The sequence below is a fragment of the Zonotrichia albicollis genome, chromosome 17 (assembly GCF_047830755.1).
Source record: "Zonotrichia albicollis isolate bZonAlb1 chromosome 17, bZonAlb1.hap1, whole genome shotgun sequence".
Lineage (NCBI taxonomy): Eukaryota > Metazoa > Chordata > Aves > Passeriformes > Passerellidae > Zonotrichia > Zonotrichia albicollis.
This window is the reverse complement of record NC_133835.1, coordinates 7,614,496-7,630,948: the sequence shown is the minus strand read 5'-3', so window position 1 is coordinate 7,630,948 and position 16,453 is coordinate 7,614,496. Positions and strand designations below refer to the sequence as shown.

General features: G+C 41.0%; 1 protein-coding gene across 1 annotated transcript; it reads right to left on the bottom strand.

Annotated features, from left to right (window-relative positions):
• Window positions 1–1,665: 1,665 nt before the first annotated feature.
• Window positions 1,666–14,526, bottom strand: LOC102074234 (protein-glutamine gamma-glutamyltransferase 6). Its single transcript, XM_005491283.2, has 13 exons — window positions 14,520–14,526; window positions 12,444–12,617; window positions 11,631–11,870; window positions 7,753–7,871; window positions 7,377–7,502; window positions 7,061–7,241; window positions 6,671–6,806; window positions 6,199–6,302; window positions 5,855–6,097; window positions 4,884–5,201; window positions 3,791–3,954; window positions 2,864–2,988; window positions 1,666–1,816 (listed from the first exon to the last, which is right to left on the bottom strand). The coding sequence occupies exons 1-13, from the start codon at window positions 14,524–14,526 to the stop codon at window positions 1,666–1,668; spliced, it is 2,088 nt and encodes a 695-aa protein (XP_005491340.1).
• Window positions 14,527–16,453: the final 1,927 nt, after the last annotated feature.

The following is a 16,453-nucleotide window of genomic DNA, read 5'->3' as shown; positions in this document are numbered from 1 at the left end:
TGGTGCTCATCACGTATGCACATGGCTTCTCTGTAGCTGTTTGGCATGGCAGGGTTGGCTGGGCCCTGGAGGAAGCTGCAGAGCTGCTCTTCTGGTGCGAGCCCTGCCCTCTGTAATTACAGCACTCTGCTCCTGCCCTCTCCTCCCTCATCCTGTGCAACAGCTTATCTGAAACATGCCCTGGCCGTTTGTCCCAAGAGTAGGCTGCACACTGCTCTGGACTTCCAGTGAGCTGCAGTGAGGAGTAAGGGATGTCAGGAGAAGGGGTGATCTCTTATTTTCCTCACCTCTACATCCTGCCCCGTGTCTTTCTTTCAGTTCTGTTTTCTGTTTTGTTTCCACTTTCATATCAAGATTGCCGGGAACCAAAATGGCAAATTAATTGCCTGCAGTTAAAATACATTTTTTAAAAAGGGAATCCAAAGGGGATTTTTATGGTTTCTTGTGTGTTTTTTTTTTTTCTGTAAAAATCTGTGATTATATCTGGATCCTTCAGACTCTGAAACCTCACACTCTGAACTGTCAGACAAAAGTGCCCATGCTCATAACTCCCAACAGCTCTCTTCCAGCTTATTAATTCTGATTTATACTTTTTGTAAGTCACACATCAAATACAACTCCTCAGGCTTGGCAGAGCTGTTTGCACACCACCATTGCCCCACATCCTGCTCTCAGGGTGAGCTGGCAGCTCCTGTACCTGCTCAGTCCTCACCTGGAGAGGCTGCAGGAGCAGGGAATCCTCACAGCCACTTAAGGGTGGCTTTTGGGGCAGACCTGGAGATGCCGGGACTGGGAACCCACAAAAGAGGTTTCTGTGTGCAGACACTGACAGGTGTGGGGTCAGGGCTGCCCTGGGGGAGCCACAGGGAGGGTTTGAAGCCAGATGTGTTCCTTGTCCTCATGACCTTACACTGGTGGGCAAGAGGAGTAATTCACCCTGAGCTGCTGGGCTGCCACGCTATTGCAAAACCTTATTGCTTTGTGGAGCCTGGGACTCTGTCAGCTGCATAAGAATTAAGTTACTGTTTTGAATATGTACATGAGTTCTCCACTCTGTGACAGGCCTGTGCCCACAGGCTACACAAATACTGCCAAGCATCACTTTTCCCATTCTCCTTAGGCTTTTTTCCTCCCCATTCATGGAACTGTAGGTGTCAAAAATACATATCAGATATTAGGTGAACAATGGAGGAAATGTTCCATTATTCTAGGTTAGTGGCTTGTGAAATGAAGAAAAAAAAATCCCTTTTCCTCAGTCTTGTGATTTCTTGTAATACCCCCATAGAATGTATAAATCATTACAAAACAATACAGTTGAGAATGATTTTTTATTTATTGCTGACAATTAGAATGTGGTCATAAGGAGATTGTATTAATTATTTGAGGGAAGAGTCAAAACTGGGAGCTTAACAGAATGAGATTTGAAAATAGTGAAACTATTTCTATAAAGAAGGGGCTGAATTTTTTTCTTTTGTCAGGGGGTGGGAGGGAAGAGAAATACAATTGGAGACTAAATAGTTAAGCACCATGAAAGCAGACTTGATTCTATTGCAATGTAAGAGGTCATCAATTTTTGTGCAAAGTTCCTTTCTGTCACCCCTGTCCCTATACAGAGGAGAGTGTCTTGCTGTGTTAATGCTGAAATGGAAGGCTGATTCCATCACATTATGCAGGGGCTACTGCAATTGTTACAAATCCCTTAACATGTGAAAATTTGTCACAAGAGAAGTCTACTTGCAGCTGTAAGGGCCCAACCCTCCGAGGTGTGAACTCAAAAAATATTTTTGATCTCTCCCTCGGTGCCAGTCGTGCCAAACTGAAAAAAAAAAAAAGAATAGGAAAAAGAAAAAAAGAAATTTAGTTCAGGCTTGCATTGTCTTTTATGAGATTCCCAAGAAACAGAACTGCATTTACTTGAGACCCAGCCTTGTGTTTTGAGAATTACTTAGGGTTTGAGGCTTTGTGTAGACTAAGAAATGAGAAAGGACAGAACCATCTTCCTTTATTCTTAAGTGGAATTATGGAAAAGAGAGGTGCAATGCCACAGTTTCATCTTAGGGCTGGATGCAAATTTGGATAGTCAGCACAAACTCAGAATAGAAAATCTTTGATGTCAAAGGTCAGTGCTCTGTCCAATGCCTGCTTGGCTCATATCCATTTTGGCAATAATGATTTTTCTAATGGCCATTGTGTTTTGGCTTGTATCTACTTTTGGCCTAAATTGGTTTACTCTTTTACTGGAACAATATTTTCCTTTTTTTTTTATGGATTATTAAGTCCAAATAGTTCCACAGGCAAAGCAAGTCAGGCTGTTTTACAATAAAAGAAGCTTTAGGAAATACAAACTATTGCTCAACACTGAGCTGATCCATAAAGCAGCAGAGTCCAGAGGAAAAGAAAATAATAAAAATAACAAATTGCTTTTATGTTTTGAAAAGGCAAGTTTTTTCTTGCTTTAAAGGAGAACAGAGCAACTTTCTGTTTGGGCTGAACCAAGGGGAGTGTCTGACTTGTTTGCTTTAGCCTAATTATCTTTGTAGTATCAGGGTATTGTATACGAAAATAAAAACAGAACGCCAAACTCTAGAATAAGCTGCAGAGAGACAAAAGAATTTGACAGGTGCATTTGCTTTCCCAGGAAAAAAGAACGTTAGCGGGTTTGAGTTATTAAGGAGGCTCTGTGTGGAAGAAACTCCACACGATTAAGGAATCACCACACGATGAAAGAATCGTATGGTGTCACTTTTGTTTTCAGAAGTAGAAAATATAAAAAAGACAAGCCAAGTGTGTTTTTTTCCTTCTGTGTGAGAAGTCAGATGTGCTGTTGGTGGTGCAGTGAGGGATTGCTGCAGGTTGCACTTACTTGATCTTGACCTGCTGGTTCATGAGGGTGACGAACAGCACGCAGCGGCTGACGGGCTCTGGGAGGGGGTTGGCGTAGGAGATCTCCAGGGACACAGCTCTGTTCACCACAACCCTCCGGGGCACCTGAGGCACAAAACACCTTTCTGGTCACTCCCTGGCTTATGTTTCTGCTCCCTGGAGTCAGGATTCAGTGGAGCTGCAAGTGGCATTTAGCTGGCAAACATTATCTTTCCCTAAGTTTGAAGCTGGATGTGACAAACATTATCTTTCTTCATGTTTGAAGCTGGATGTGACAAACATTATCTTTCCTCATGTTTGAAGCTGGATATAACAAACATTATCTTTTCTTGACTTTGAAGCTGGATGTGGCTTAGCTCCATAAGGTTGTCCAGTTGTCTGCAATTTTTTGTGCATCATTTCAGTGAAATAGAGCCCTGGCTCTAAACAGATGTGTCCCATGAAACCTGTCTGATTTTTTGTTTGCTGAGTGGCTTTTTTTCTTTTTTTTTGGCACATCATTGATTAGGATTAAAGTGCTAAAACAATATGAACTGGCTCTAGCACTGGTTAGAACTAAGGGTTTAAATCTGAATTTTGGCAATGTTCTTCAAGGACAATACAAGCACTTGCCAATACATGGAATGAAAACAAGGACTGTGGAACATAAGGCAGTGGCTTGTGAATGGGAAAAAAGAAGGTAACAGAGCTGTTCTGAAAAAAAAGGCAGATTCAGGCCAAGGTTCAGAACTGGCCTCTCATGTCCTTGCATTCATTTTCATGCAATTCAAGCAGGCAGAATTTTGGAACAACATCTGAAATGGCAGCCTAAATGTAATAAATTTATCTCCAGATTCTCATCTTAAGATCTGAGCTCCAGAAAGACCTTTTAGCATCTTTTTAGAACATCAGGGAGAAAATTGTTCACCTTAATGATGATGTTTGTGTCCTCTAAAATGATTGTCTTCTCCACCAGCAGCTTCAGCCCCTGTGAGCGCATGACTTCACACAAAGCAGTCACTTGGATCCTTTTGTCAGTGGTCAGATATTTTCCATAATGAGTATAAGGGATCTTTACCCGGATATGCTTCCCTAGAATTCAGAGATATATTTAGGAACCATTACATTTCCAAAGCAAGCTAAAGAGAAAAGAGTTACAGTGAGGGGTTTTGTTCATTACTGAAGAGAAAAAAGATGGCAGTGGAGTTTGTTTATATTTCCTTCTTGTGAGACTGATTGTGTATTTCCCTCTGCTGGTGATCCTTGCCTACTTTAACTCATTTGACCCTTACACTTTTGAATAGAGGACATTGGCCTGAAACTGAGGGAGTCTGCTTATCTGCATTTCACTGGATTCCTGACCCTTTGTATTTCTTATTATTAGAGGTATAACTATTTTAATCTATTCCCTCCTTATAACCTTTTTATTTTACCTCAGTCGAGAAGAAAGTTTGGGTCAAGTTTCACAGAGATCCTTTTCAAGTGACCTGGTCAGCTGCTCATTGTAGTCCTACAACTTTTCTGCTGTGTATGGGAAAAATGTTTATCTTTGTAGCTCCTGGGGATGAAAAAGATCTCTATAATAATTCCAATAGTCTTTACTCTTCAAAAGAGAGACAGAGTTTCACTGTAACTTTTAAACTTTTTCCTAGTTGATCTCTTTTCGTGTGTTGCCTGTTGGGTGTCAGAAGGCACACATCAGCCTTTTTTCACTTGTTTAGAGTAAGATGTGTTCCTATGTAATAATCAGCACACACACACACATCCACATATATATACATATAGAAACCATGACACACACACGCATAGTGCTGATTCTGGAGCTATAACATAACTGTAGCTTCCTATGTAACATTTCATGAGACATTCTACTTAATGCTTGAACTAGTGAAAAATTTCAGAGGAAAAAAAATAATGTAAAAATACCCATAATACAGGTATGACATGGATGCTTCTTTCTAGTTGCCTTCCTGTGGCTGGGAGCAGAGCTGAATTGGCTCCTTAAGGACATTAAAAGTTACCTTGTTTAGGACCAAGCTCCACAGCAGTGGCTGCCTTCAGGATCTCTGCCACTGCTCTCCTTGTGTAGAGGATGGTGGAGGCACTCATGTCCACCCTGATGCTCTTGCGGTCGGAGGAGAGGTTGTTGAGGACCAGGACCAGGTTAATGTCCTTGCCAAAAACTGGAGGTTCAGCCAGCTTGAATTTCCCAGCAATGCCAGGGTTCCTCATTGTCTCTGAAGATCTTCCCCCAGGAGAGTCTGTGTGTCCTTCTGTGACATTTATTCCCAATATCTTACTCAAGGCCTTTCTATAGACTCGTCTTTCCTCAGAAGAACCTGGTGGAAGCAGAGAACCAAGTAAAATTGTACTTTTTTTGCAAATGCACTTCCTCTCTGTAAAGGTTTTCAGACCAATATAGGGTATCAGCATCACTCAGAAATATGCAATACCTAAAATCTCGCTGTATCTTCATTAAACTCCACTCAGGTTTTTCACAGGGGATATACCATGACAAGGTGAATAAATCACTAAAATGAAATATGATGCACTTGTATTTGTTTAGAAGTGAGATTTCTTTTCTCTGGTCAGAACATGCAGTAATGTGCTAAGTGATACTCTGCTGATCTGATGGCAGCCAGCCTCTGTATTAAACATGGTTGCACTAAAACACTGAGGAGTGAAATCCTGAGGGTTTGTTTGCCTTGGGTAGTAAAATGTATTTTATAGCCCTGTTTTGTGTATGCATTAAATTTTACACTTCTGTGGACGGGACTAAAGTATATTTTGTATTGTCCCTTAATAAGGAAGCTACTGAATGCACAAACCCAGAAATATAACACCCATTGTATTAAAAATGTAATCTGAGCACACTGGCAGAAATATTTTCTGAAGGCAGGGGAGAGATGTTTAAAGCAAGCAGGTTATCCATTCCCCAGCACCAAGGATTCAGTAGGCAATAAAAGGAGATAATTTGTGCTAATTCCTCTACCTTCTGGGTATTTGTAGTTAGCAGTGACATCCACACGGCCATTGCTGCCCACAGCTTTGGTGCTGATGGACCTGCCAATGATTTCAGTATCACAATAAACTCTTTTCTTGCTTCCATCATTGTACACAATCCATCTGTTGCAGTCGGCGTTCACCTCTGAGTACACAAACAAGGTGTCATAATCCAGGTTGACTTCACCCTCTTTGATGGCTAAGACAGATGCAGGGCCACACTGAAAAATTCCTAAAATGTGAAAAAAAAAAAGAAAAAAAAGGTTAAACTTTATTAGTTGTGCTCAGTTTGGAGAAGGACTCTTAGGTCAGGCTGCGAGCTCAGGCTGTTACCTCTGCTTTGTTCTTGTGGAGTTGCATCTAAAACCTGCCACCCATTGTATGCCCTTCCCAGGTCTGGGCGAACGAACCAGCTTTCATTCCAGACATGATAATCCCTGGAGACAAAGAACAATGTCTAAAAAGAACAATGATATAGAGTCGTCATGCAAACTTCCAACTGGAGACAAGTAGTGAATTTTTTTAAAAAAATTTCTAAACTCTAAACTGAGACACAGAGTGTCAAGTTACAGTACCTCTTTCAAAGGACAGATTTACTGTCTGCTTTTGAGGTATAGACCTCAGGGCAGGGAGGGAGAAAATAATGAAGTATGTTGTTTGTTTGTTTTCCAAATGGATGTCTGCAGTATTAATTTAGATGGTTGTATTACATTTTGCCCACTCAGTTGCTTTTGAACTACTAGTGTTTTTAGGTCTCCTAGATTCTCTCTATTGTTGTTGATGAGATGGAAGAAATTATATTTACCATGTGGAATCCTTGCTGATATTAAGACTCCTTCCAGAGCTGTCATAGTACTTATCGATACTCAGGTTTCTATCCACGTCATGGGCAGAGTTAAAATTTGAAACCAAACGAGTTGGAATCCCCAAGCACCTCAAAACTGAAATACATTTTATAAAAAAACAAACGAGCAAGAAATGCAACAGAACCCACGCAGCTTTGAGATTACAAATTACAAATTACAAGCTTCAATGATCACAAATATCTGAGAAACAAAGTGTCTAAATAATTTGTGATTCTTCAGCTTTAATGGTCTTCACAGTGTTGTTCCTTTTGTGGAAATTATTGCTTTGTAGTTTTGATAAAAGCAGAGGTCCCAACATTTCAGCCCAGCCCTGTATCCTGACAGCTTACCTGTGCACATGACACCTGCAAAAACCCAGCACTGGCCGTACTGGACAGGTCTGTAATTGTCCTGGCGCCATTTCTTGAGGATCACCACGCTGCCATCCCACCTGGAGGGGTTCTCATGAGAGTGGAAACTCCCTTGCCACTTCCCCAGGAGAACTCCATTGTCATTGTCATTTCCATTGATCTATCAGTGGGCAGAATGCACAAAGTGAATTGTCTGCACTGCACTGTATCTAGCTCATTTACTGCTCATGGCTGAGCCTCAGTGGTGCTTTCTGCTCACTCCTGTGGGGCTGGGGTTAAGTTTTCCATTCCTTACCATAGAACTGATGACTCTGCCCAAGTATTTCGGATCTCCTCTTCGGGACACGTCCATGGCTGGGTCCTGACGGTAGTACAGGCTCAGATCAAGCATGGTGAGACAGATGTTTAGGAGGTCTTGAAACTGTGATCAGATAAGATATATTTTTAAGAAAATGGATGGTTTCACAAGCAGAATTAAAGGAGATTTTATTGCAGTTCCTCCCTTCTGAGACATCCCACCCCAAAGGTGATAGGGACAGTGGGGCACACTGTGAGCAAACCACAAGTAAGGCCACCCAGGTTGGTGCAGTTATTAAATAAACAGCAAATAATGATAAGATAAATGCTGTTGGAGACAGAATGAGAGTCCAAACAAATTCTTTGTGACTTACCTGTCCATAATACCACCCTCTTGCTTCAATGTACCTTGCATTGCCCACAAAGATTATTCCATTTTCATTTAGAACATATTCTTGTCTCTCGTTTTCATTGGACATGTAGACATCATCACCTGAAAACCAAGTTGGGACGGCTTAAAACTGAGAATACCAGCAACTTTTCAGAAACATTTCTGTCCTGATTTAGCAAGGAGGAAACTTCTATTTGAAAAATAGAATTGTTACAGCTCCATGAAGAGGTGCAGTTCAGTGATAATGTCTGCTATTATATATGGCCAGGGAAGGTGTGGGGGGTGAAAGAAGGATCCATATTATATTACTTAACTTTTTTCCCTTACTTTTAGTGTAGCCTTGTGTATTATCTAAATGTCCCCTGTCTGCACATTGTGTTTTTGTGAGGAAGATAGACAAAAGTCCAGGCTAGCTCATCACATTTTTCTGTCTTCTGAGGGTAGTTAGAAGCAGAACAGATTGAAAAAGATTTGGAAAGAATGACACAGATAACATTTTTCTCTTTTTTCCAGATGTATTTGTCTTGTTTTAAGATTTCTAAATGAAGACCTTTGCTTGCCTGATCCAAAGTCCTATCAGAAATATTATTAGGATAATCTGCTCAGCCATTCACTTGGAGTTCATTGTTTTTCCAAGTTTATGGCACAATATTTAGCTGCTGTGAAAGTATTGGTTTCCACAGAGGTTTAGGTTGTTTTGGTTACTCTTTAGGTAGCAATATCTGCTTAGCTCTGCTTTTAATTCCATAATGTTTAAAGATATTTTCTGAAAGATTCAGGATTGCAGGAAATACATACAAAAAGATCAGCTTTTCTATTTTATTGAATCAACTTCTTTACCTTCCTATAGGAACTTCCCATCCTTCCCTTCCTGCAAATAAAGAAATTGCAGTTTATTTTAAAAATTTTATAATGTGATAGAAATCTATTTCTCTGGTTGCTGTCCACACTTTTTAAAAATATTATCATCACTGTTGATTCCTGAAGTTTTGGGGTAGCATGGACATGGAGACCTGTGTCCAGTTTCAGGTGCTGCACCTCAAGGTGTGGACCAGTTGGGAAAAGTGGGAGGAGCACTAAGAATGCTCAGCATTCCTGAAAATCTGAAGTATGAATTAACTCAGAATTATTTAAGGTAGGAAATAAATGGGGGCAAGGAATGGGGCAAACATTGTAATTAATTCCAGAAATTCTTGGGAAGAGGATGGGGCAGGGGGAAATAAAATCTCTTCTTGGTGTCTATCATACGTAGGATGAGAAATTATATACTGAAGTCAAGGCAAGAAAGATTTGGTTAGTTAATAAGATAAAGATCTAATAGAAAGGCTTGTGCTTTATTGGAGGGAATTGCCAGGGGAGGTGCTGGAGCTTCCCTAATGGCTGGTCATTGAGAAGGAATTAAGACCTCTCAGGAATGACCTAAGTGCTGAACTGAACCTCTCTTAGAGACCTGGTGTGGGACTAGATGACTTTCTAAGATCCTTCTAGCTCTGTGATTTAATTATTCTGAGCAATCTAAATGTCCTTGTATAATCACTTGAAGAACATTTTTTTCCTAAGGTTTATGTGCTCTCAATAAACCTTTATAGCCTACTAAACTAAATTTTTTTTTTTTTTGGTCCAGAAAATTTTTCTTGTATTAATTTATCCTAGTAACCCTTCACTGAACATGGTTTAATTCTTGTCATCTCATCCAATGGCATTAACATTAAAATCTGTATAACTATTTTCTCTTATACAGCTGAAGATTGCATTTTCCTTTTTCAGGGCCATTTCACTTTGTTGAAATGTGTTCACTGTGTTCACTTTTTTGTTCTTTGATTAACAAGGGCTTTCACATTCTTCATGATTTCCAGGTGATAAGTCTGTCACTGAAATCATTGTTATTTCTCCCTAGAGGCATGGTCTTTTATTTCCTAATATAATATCTTATTTCTTCTCACCTTCTCCGCTGACTAAGGTCAGCCAGTTATTTCTGTGTGTTGTCCCAGCCCATCTGATCATGGACAATGCTTATGTTTAATGTCATTATGCCAAAGTCAGTGATGAGCTATTTCATCTGAGTGTTTTTTTCAGATTACACTTAAGGATCTACTCTGTAGTAACTGTGCTTCAATCCAGTATTTTTCTTTCATCTCTAGTCCTGTTTTCTTATAAGTAGTTCTTTATTATATATCACAGTTAATGAATTAATTTCTGTATTCGTCAGCTCAAGGACTAATCTCCCACCTGGAACCATATCTACAGACCAGATTTGCCATTTATCCTTTGCCAAGAAAATAAATTTCCCATTTCCCTTCTGCTATGACACTTACAATAGTGGTAACCTACCCTCAAACTGAATCTGTTCCTGTTTTTCAGGACCAGGGAGCTATTGCACTCTGTAGAACTTATTCAGCAGCATCCTTCATTCAGCATTAAGGATACTCCCTTTTATCTGTCAGTAGCCAGTGCATCATCTGGTAAATCTGGAGGACTCTTCCACAAAATCATTAGTTTGAAATTGCAATGGGCACAGCTTAATTTGTCTGTTTTCATCTGAGAAGAGTTTGGTCTCTTGTGTACCACAGCCACGCTGGTGTTCCAGCTCAGGAGCTGTCACATATTGCTGTCCCTGCAGTGTGGTTTCCATCAATTACAACTCACACACAAATTATTTTTCAGAGGTTTCTGGGGAGGTTTTTTCCCTCAGGACTGTGCAGAGATGGTCTGAATTTCCTGAACATATTTGTGTAATTATTTCTGTCTTCCAGGACTTGCTGAGCTAATTAGCAGCTTTTTTCATCTTGGCTATTGACGCATTTCTTAGTGGCTCTTGACTAACATATGGTCATGGAAAAAAAATAGTGGATGATTGTGGCTACTTTTCTCTCATAGCTCTTTACTCACTGGGATGGCTAAGAGCTCTCTTAGCACCAGGATGTCACGTTTTCAGGCTAATCCAGGTTTCTAGACTATTGCATAGTTGCAAAATATGAGGTTAGAAATTTGCAGCCTCAACATATTGCAGGAGAAGTGTGGAAAACAAAAGCTGGAGCAACAAGAGGTGTCCATTTTCAACCCAAAAGAAGAGCATGGGAATTGGACAGGAGCCAGCAGTGTGCGGTTGTGGCCCAGAATGCCAACCACATCCTGGGCTGCACCAACAGGGGTGGGCAGCAGGCTGAGAGAGGGCATTCTCCCCCTTAGCTTTGTGAGACACCACCTGGGACACTGCATCCAGTTCTGGGCTTCTCTGCACAAGGGAGATGTGGAGCTATTGGAGCCTCCAGAGGAGGCCACAGAGCTGCTCTGAGCTCTGGAGCCAGGCTGGGAGAGCTGGGGGTGTTCATCCTGGGGAAGGCAAGGCCCCAGGGAAAGCTCATTGTGGCCTTCCAGCACCTAAAGGGCTTATAAAAAGGAGGGAGAGCAATACTTTACATGGGCTGAGAGTGCTAGGACAAGGGGGTGCTGTTATAACCTAAAAAGGGAGAGATTCAGATTAGCTGTTAGGAAGAAATTCTTTACCAGAGGGCAGTGATGCACTAGAAGAATTTGCCCAGAGAAGGCCTTGTCTCCAGAAAAAGTGATCTGCTTAGTTCTGAAGAGCCTGTGATACAACCCCATATAGCACATTGTATTGGGGTACAAAGGGGGTGGCAGCAGTGAAACAGCCTGTGATACAGCCCCATATAGCACATTGTGTTGGGGTACAAAGGGGGTGGCAGCAGATTTTTAATGCAGTGAAACCAGGCCTCTGAGCACAGAGCTGAGATTGCAGCCTCTGGTGACCCAAAGAGAGACAGCCTGAGGGAGCAGCTCTGTGCAGGCAGGAGAGCAACAAGGTCAGCTGTGCCCAAGAGCAAAGGCATTGGCACCTACCTGGGCACCAGGGGTTGAAGAGTAGCACAAACTGGCCCAGGTATCTGGAGAAGATCTTGTTGCCTGCGGTGACGCGGAGGGTGAGGTTGTAGCGCCCGATGACGGCGTTGGGCGGGCTGGAAATGGTGAAGTTCATGGCTGCAGAGTCACTGGGTCCCTGGGCAGCACTCCAGCCGCTGCCCCCCGCCTCAGAGAGGCCAAATGCTGCCCTGGTGCGATGGGACTCCGAGGGGGATGGCCCTGCCAGAGAGAAGGAGTCGCTGGTTTCCATCCCAGAGCGTGGTTTCACCATTTGTGGTGGTGTTTGCAGGGGTGCCAGGATGAGGGAAGAGATGAGAATCTTGACTCCATGTTTCAGAAGGCTGATTTATTATTTTATGATATATATAATATTTTTAAAATTACATATTAAAACTATACTAATAGAATAGAAGAAAGGATTTCATTAGAAGGCTAGCAAAGAATGGAATAATAATAAAATCTTGTGACTGCTCACAGCCTCGACAAAGGTGGCTGTCATTGGTCATCAAGTAAAAACAATTTCACATGCTGGGTAAACGATTCCAAAGCAGCAAAACATGAAGAAGCTGAACGTTCCCAGCTTCTCAGGAGAAAAGATCCTAACAAAAGGATTTTTCATAAAATATGTCTGTGACAAACATTAACCTCACACTTGGAATTGAGCACATTGGGGTACGGGAAGCATTAAAAATACAGATAGAAAAATCATATGTCTAAATAAAATAAGGAGAGAACTCCAAGGAGTAAAGATTACAGCTCTCTGAGAACATGGATCAGCTATGGGAGTGTTACCTATTTCAGTGACAAACCCCAGGCTCTCCCCATTCTGCCTCGGCCTGTTGAAGTACAGGGTGATATTGAAGGGCTGTCCTCGCCTCACGGTCAGCTCGGTGTTGGCATATCTGTCAGTGTGGTGGTTGGCTGCATTCACTGATGGCTGCCAGCTGATGTGCGTTGGGGTCAGGTCTATAAAACACAAGAAAAGTCATGCAGAAGCAGCTGGCATGAGGTCATTTGCTGTTTAGTGGCAGGGTGACGTTACTAAGAGCAATTACCTTTTGTGGGAGGAAGTACAACTAAAAAGCAGATGCCCCATTAAATTAAGTCTATTGGTCAATAATGGAAATATTTCCTTGGGTTTTGTTAAAGAGCCCTCATACAGAGCACTTATGTACTTCCTATACAGGTTTGGATGCTCTCTTACCACTTGACTTAAAAAGAAATTTACAGGATCAAATTGGTGTCATTTCACAAACAGCATCAAAGAAAGCATCCTGTAGCCCCTCTGTGTTTTCAACATACATATTTTTAGGGTCACAGGAATGGCAATTAAGACATCTTACTTTTCCTGCTTAGATCCTGATGCCATTTGGGCTAGATGCAAGGAAAAATGCATAGTGAGAGATCATCTGTCTTATATGGATGAACAAGAGGTATTTGAGGGCATGCTTTTGACAGATCAGTCCATCTGTCTGAATCCAGCTCTGTTCAAACTCCAGCTGGACCACTGGAGCTCCTGTTCTAGCAGGCAGTAATTTCATGTCATAGAAGAATTTCTTGCAGTGTGCTTGGAGTTCTCTGATATTGTGTCCTCCTGCACATATGCTGTTATTATGGTCTGTGGTTTAAAACCCATAAAGTGGCTCCTGACACCTCAAATGCTAAACTGCCTTGTTGGCAAGCAAATATGAATATGATATTCCTTGCAAGATTGTTTTTCCTTCCCTGTTTTCTTGCCAGGCTCAAACCTGAGCAGCTATGCTGTCTTTGGGAATGCTGGGAAGCTCCTTCTGTGTTTATATCTGCCCTGGGAGACTCTACAAAATACACCTGGAGCACTGTGTTCCAAGTTTTGACAAATGCTCAGGGCAAGTATCTTGGTGAAGGCTCTTCCAAGTAATTTTTATTAAAATATCATAAGTGCAATGAGGCTGAGGGTGGGGGAGTGGGGACAGGATGGGGACACAAGAGCACCACCATTTTAAAGGGAAATCAAAAGAAAACAATAATAACAACAAAAGGAATAGAATGGAAAGGAGGGATTAATGCCTATGCAATATTATTGTAGGGATCTTCAAACAAGCTTCTAGGTCTATACCACAGAGCTTATCAGTGAAATACTAAGTCAGATCTGAAACAATATATCTGCATATTAAACTACAATTTAATCCTTGAAGACGAGGTAAAACTAATTTTGCAAAAAAGTGTTCTAATTAAATTCAAGGAAGATTTTTTTTTCCTGGTAGTTAAGGACCACAAAGAGGTAATGTGAGAAAGTACTGATAGGCTGAAAAGGAGAATTTTTACCATGAATGTATGGGACAACAGCAAACTGCAGTTAGCTGCTGCTTGCCCTGCAAAGCTGATTTGTAAATGTTTTTTCCAGCATTAAATGAGAAAGAACCCTGCTTTGCAATTGCCCAGCTCAAGAATCATCTTAATTTTAAACTTGAAAAAGCAGAGATGCTCTCAATTGCTATTTTCCTGTGGTAGGATTTTTATGTATTTTTGAATTCCCATCTATAGGTTCCATGCTCACAGCTTCATTAGAATGGATTACACAAATTTTGTTAATACCAAGCATAGCACATATCTTACAAAGCATTTAAAAAATGGTGCCTTTTCAAGTAATTAAAATTTCTTTGCTCCTCCATGTCCCAATATCCTCTATTTAACTCAAAAATTATTCTCAACCAAGTCTTAATAATAACAACATTAAAACTTTGAAAACGAAGTGCAAGAACAAATGACAATATAAAATTACCTTCAGATAAGAAATCTGAGCAGATACCTACAGGGCATGAATCCTGAGGAAACAGCCCTGAGTAAATATCTGCTGAAGGGAAGCAAATGACTTGCAGAACTCACCTGCCATTCCCTCAGCTTATTAGAATTGCATACAACTTCTACTTTGCTCTTCAAGGATGTCCAAGTCACATCAATCATAAAAAGGAAAAACCCAGCAATCTTTTCGAGCTGTCAGCTGAAAATTTGAGAGAAGGGAGAGGTACTTAGCAGTTGTTATTAATACCTGTAAAGTTGTCAAACGAATTAACTGGTTCCTATAATATATGTCTGTCTAATGCCAGAGTTCCTACTCAACGTGGGTGTAATTATGGGAGGAGATACCAAAATTATTTACTCAGAGGAAATGCATGCTCTTGAATCCCAAGAGAAGAAGAACTTCCTACAGAGATAATAGGTGTGCCATGAATAAGTTATCTTTAAGGATGAGGAAATGGGGAGCGTGGTGGGACGTAAAAGCTGTCTGAAGGAAAAAGGAGCATTTCCTGATGACTTAACTTCCAAGTTGGTTAATGTCACTTCTGGGTTTGTCCAATAGCTGTGGGTTGGTTTCAGAGGGTTTTTTTTTTGGTCTAATATTATCTCCAATACCCTCTGACAAATAAAATTACAAGCTCCCACTAGAAACAAGTATCTGTTTACCTGTTAAGTTAGCTCCATATATTAGTATTTCCCAAAAGTTTTATATCAAAAAGAACTCACAAACTGATAACCTTGAGTACTTTTTGTCAGCAAAAACTTTAGGCCTGTCTATTTTAACAACCATGACTATTTCTTTTTGAGTTTCTGAATATATTTTTTTTTGGTGTTGTACCATCACTTTGTAAAAGAGTATGAGTAATAAAATTATGTAGTTTTGAAGAGGATTATCTGCTTAAGATTCTGCAACCCCACTGATCATGTTTTATCACTCAGTATAGACTTAAAAATAAATTAGTCTGAATTTTAAGTTACAGAGAAAGAAAACCCAACTGAAACAGCAAAAGTTAAGCTCCAGCAGCTGTTTCTAAGGTTGATTTTACAAGACAGGCTTTGTACCTTTTTGAGAAATGTTGCTTTCCTATTACAAAGACCAAAATATGACAGTCATGCCAGCCCTATCCCAAGCTTTTCCCAGCAGGCAGCAGCACACCTGGCACAGCACATCCCCACTTACATTATAATTCAGCGGTTCTTCCTTCCCTTGGAAGTTTCCAGGATGTTCAGGCTGCCAAAGCTTCTTCCGGGAATCACCTCAAATGGAGTTTGATTGCTGTCCAGAGCTACTTCAGTTGGTCTTTTTCTCTTTTCCTTAATTCATATTCCTTGGAAACCATAAGAGCCACAAGCCTCTGATGTTGCCCGGTCTTCACACAGGGCCCTAGTGACAAACCGCATCGACCAGTTCTTAAGTTCAGGCGCTGGGTACTTACAGTGATTGCCTCAGATGTTACACATTGCTCCCACTGGCATTTGGCTGTTTCCTTTCTTCTTCCTCGCTGCTCACACACACGTAATTAAGTCCCAGAGCACTTTTTCTGTCCTGGCTGTAACCACCTCCTTGGCCTCTGCAGGCACGCCCACAGTGGTGCTGCCGAGCCACCAGAGCCTCTCTAAGCCTGGCCTACATCCCAAACTGGCACCTGCCAGTCTCACCTTCACCACAGCAAAGCAGCAGCAGCTGCTGTTGCAATCCCTTTGGAATGCAGCAGTCATGGTTCCTAAGTGACTAATGGCTGAACATTGTCACAGGTGTTTTTCCTACCTCAATTCCACCCACCTGCCATCCAAAATGGTTCAAAATACTTAGTCCCTCTTTTCCCCCTGTATCAGAGTCTTGGATTTGCAGTTCAGTTTGCTAACTTTCAGAGAAAAACTTTTAAATTTTATTTATCTCCTTTTTAATTTTGTCTACTGTTCATATTCCCAGAGTAACTAAATCCACCTTACAATTGTCTTGTTACTTTTTGCTACAAAGAGGAATGCAATTTAAATTCCACCAAAAAAAAAAAAAACAA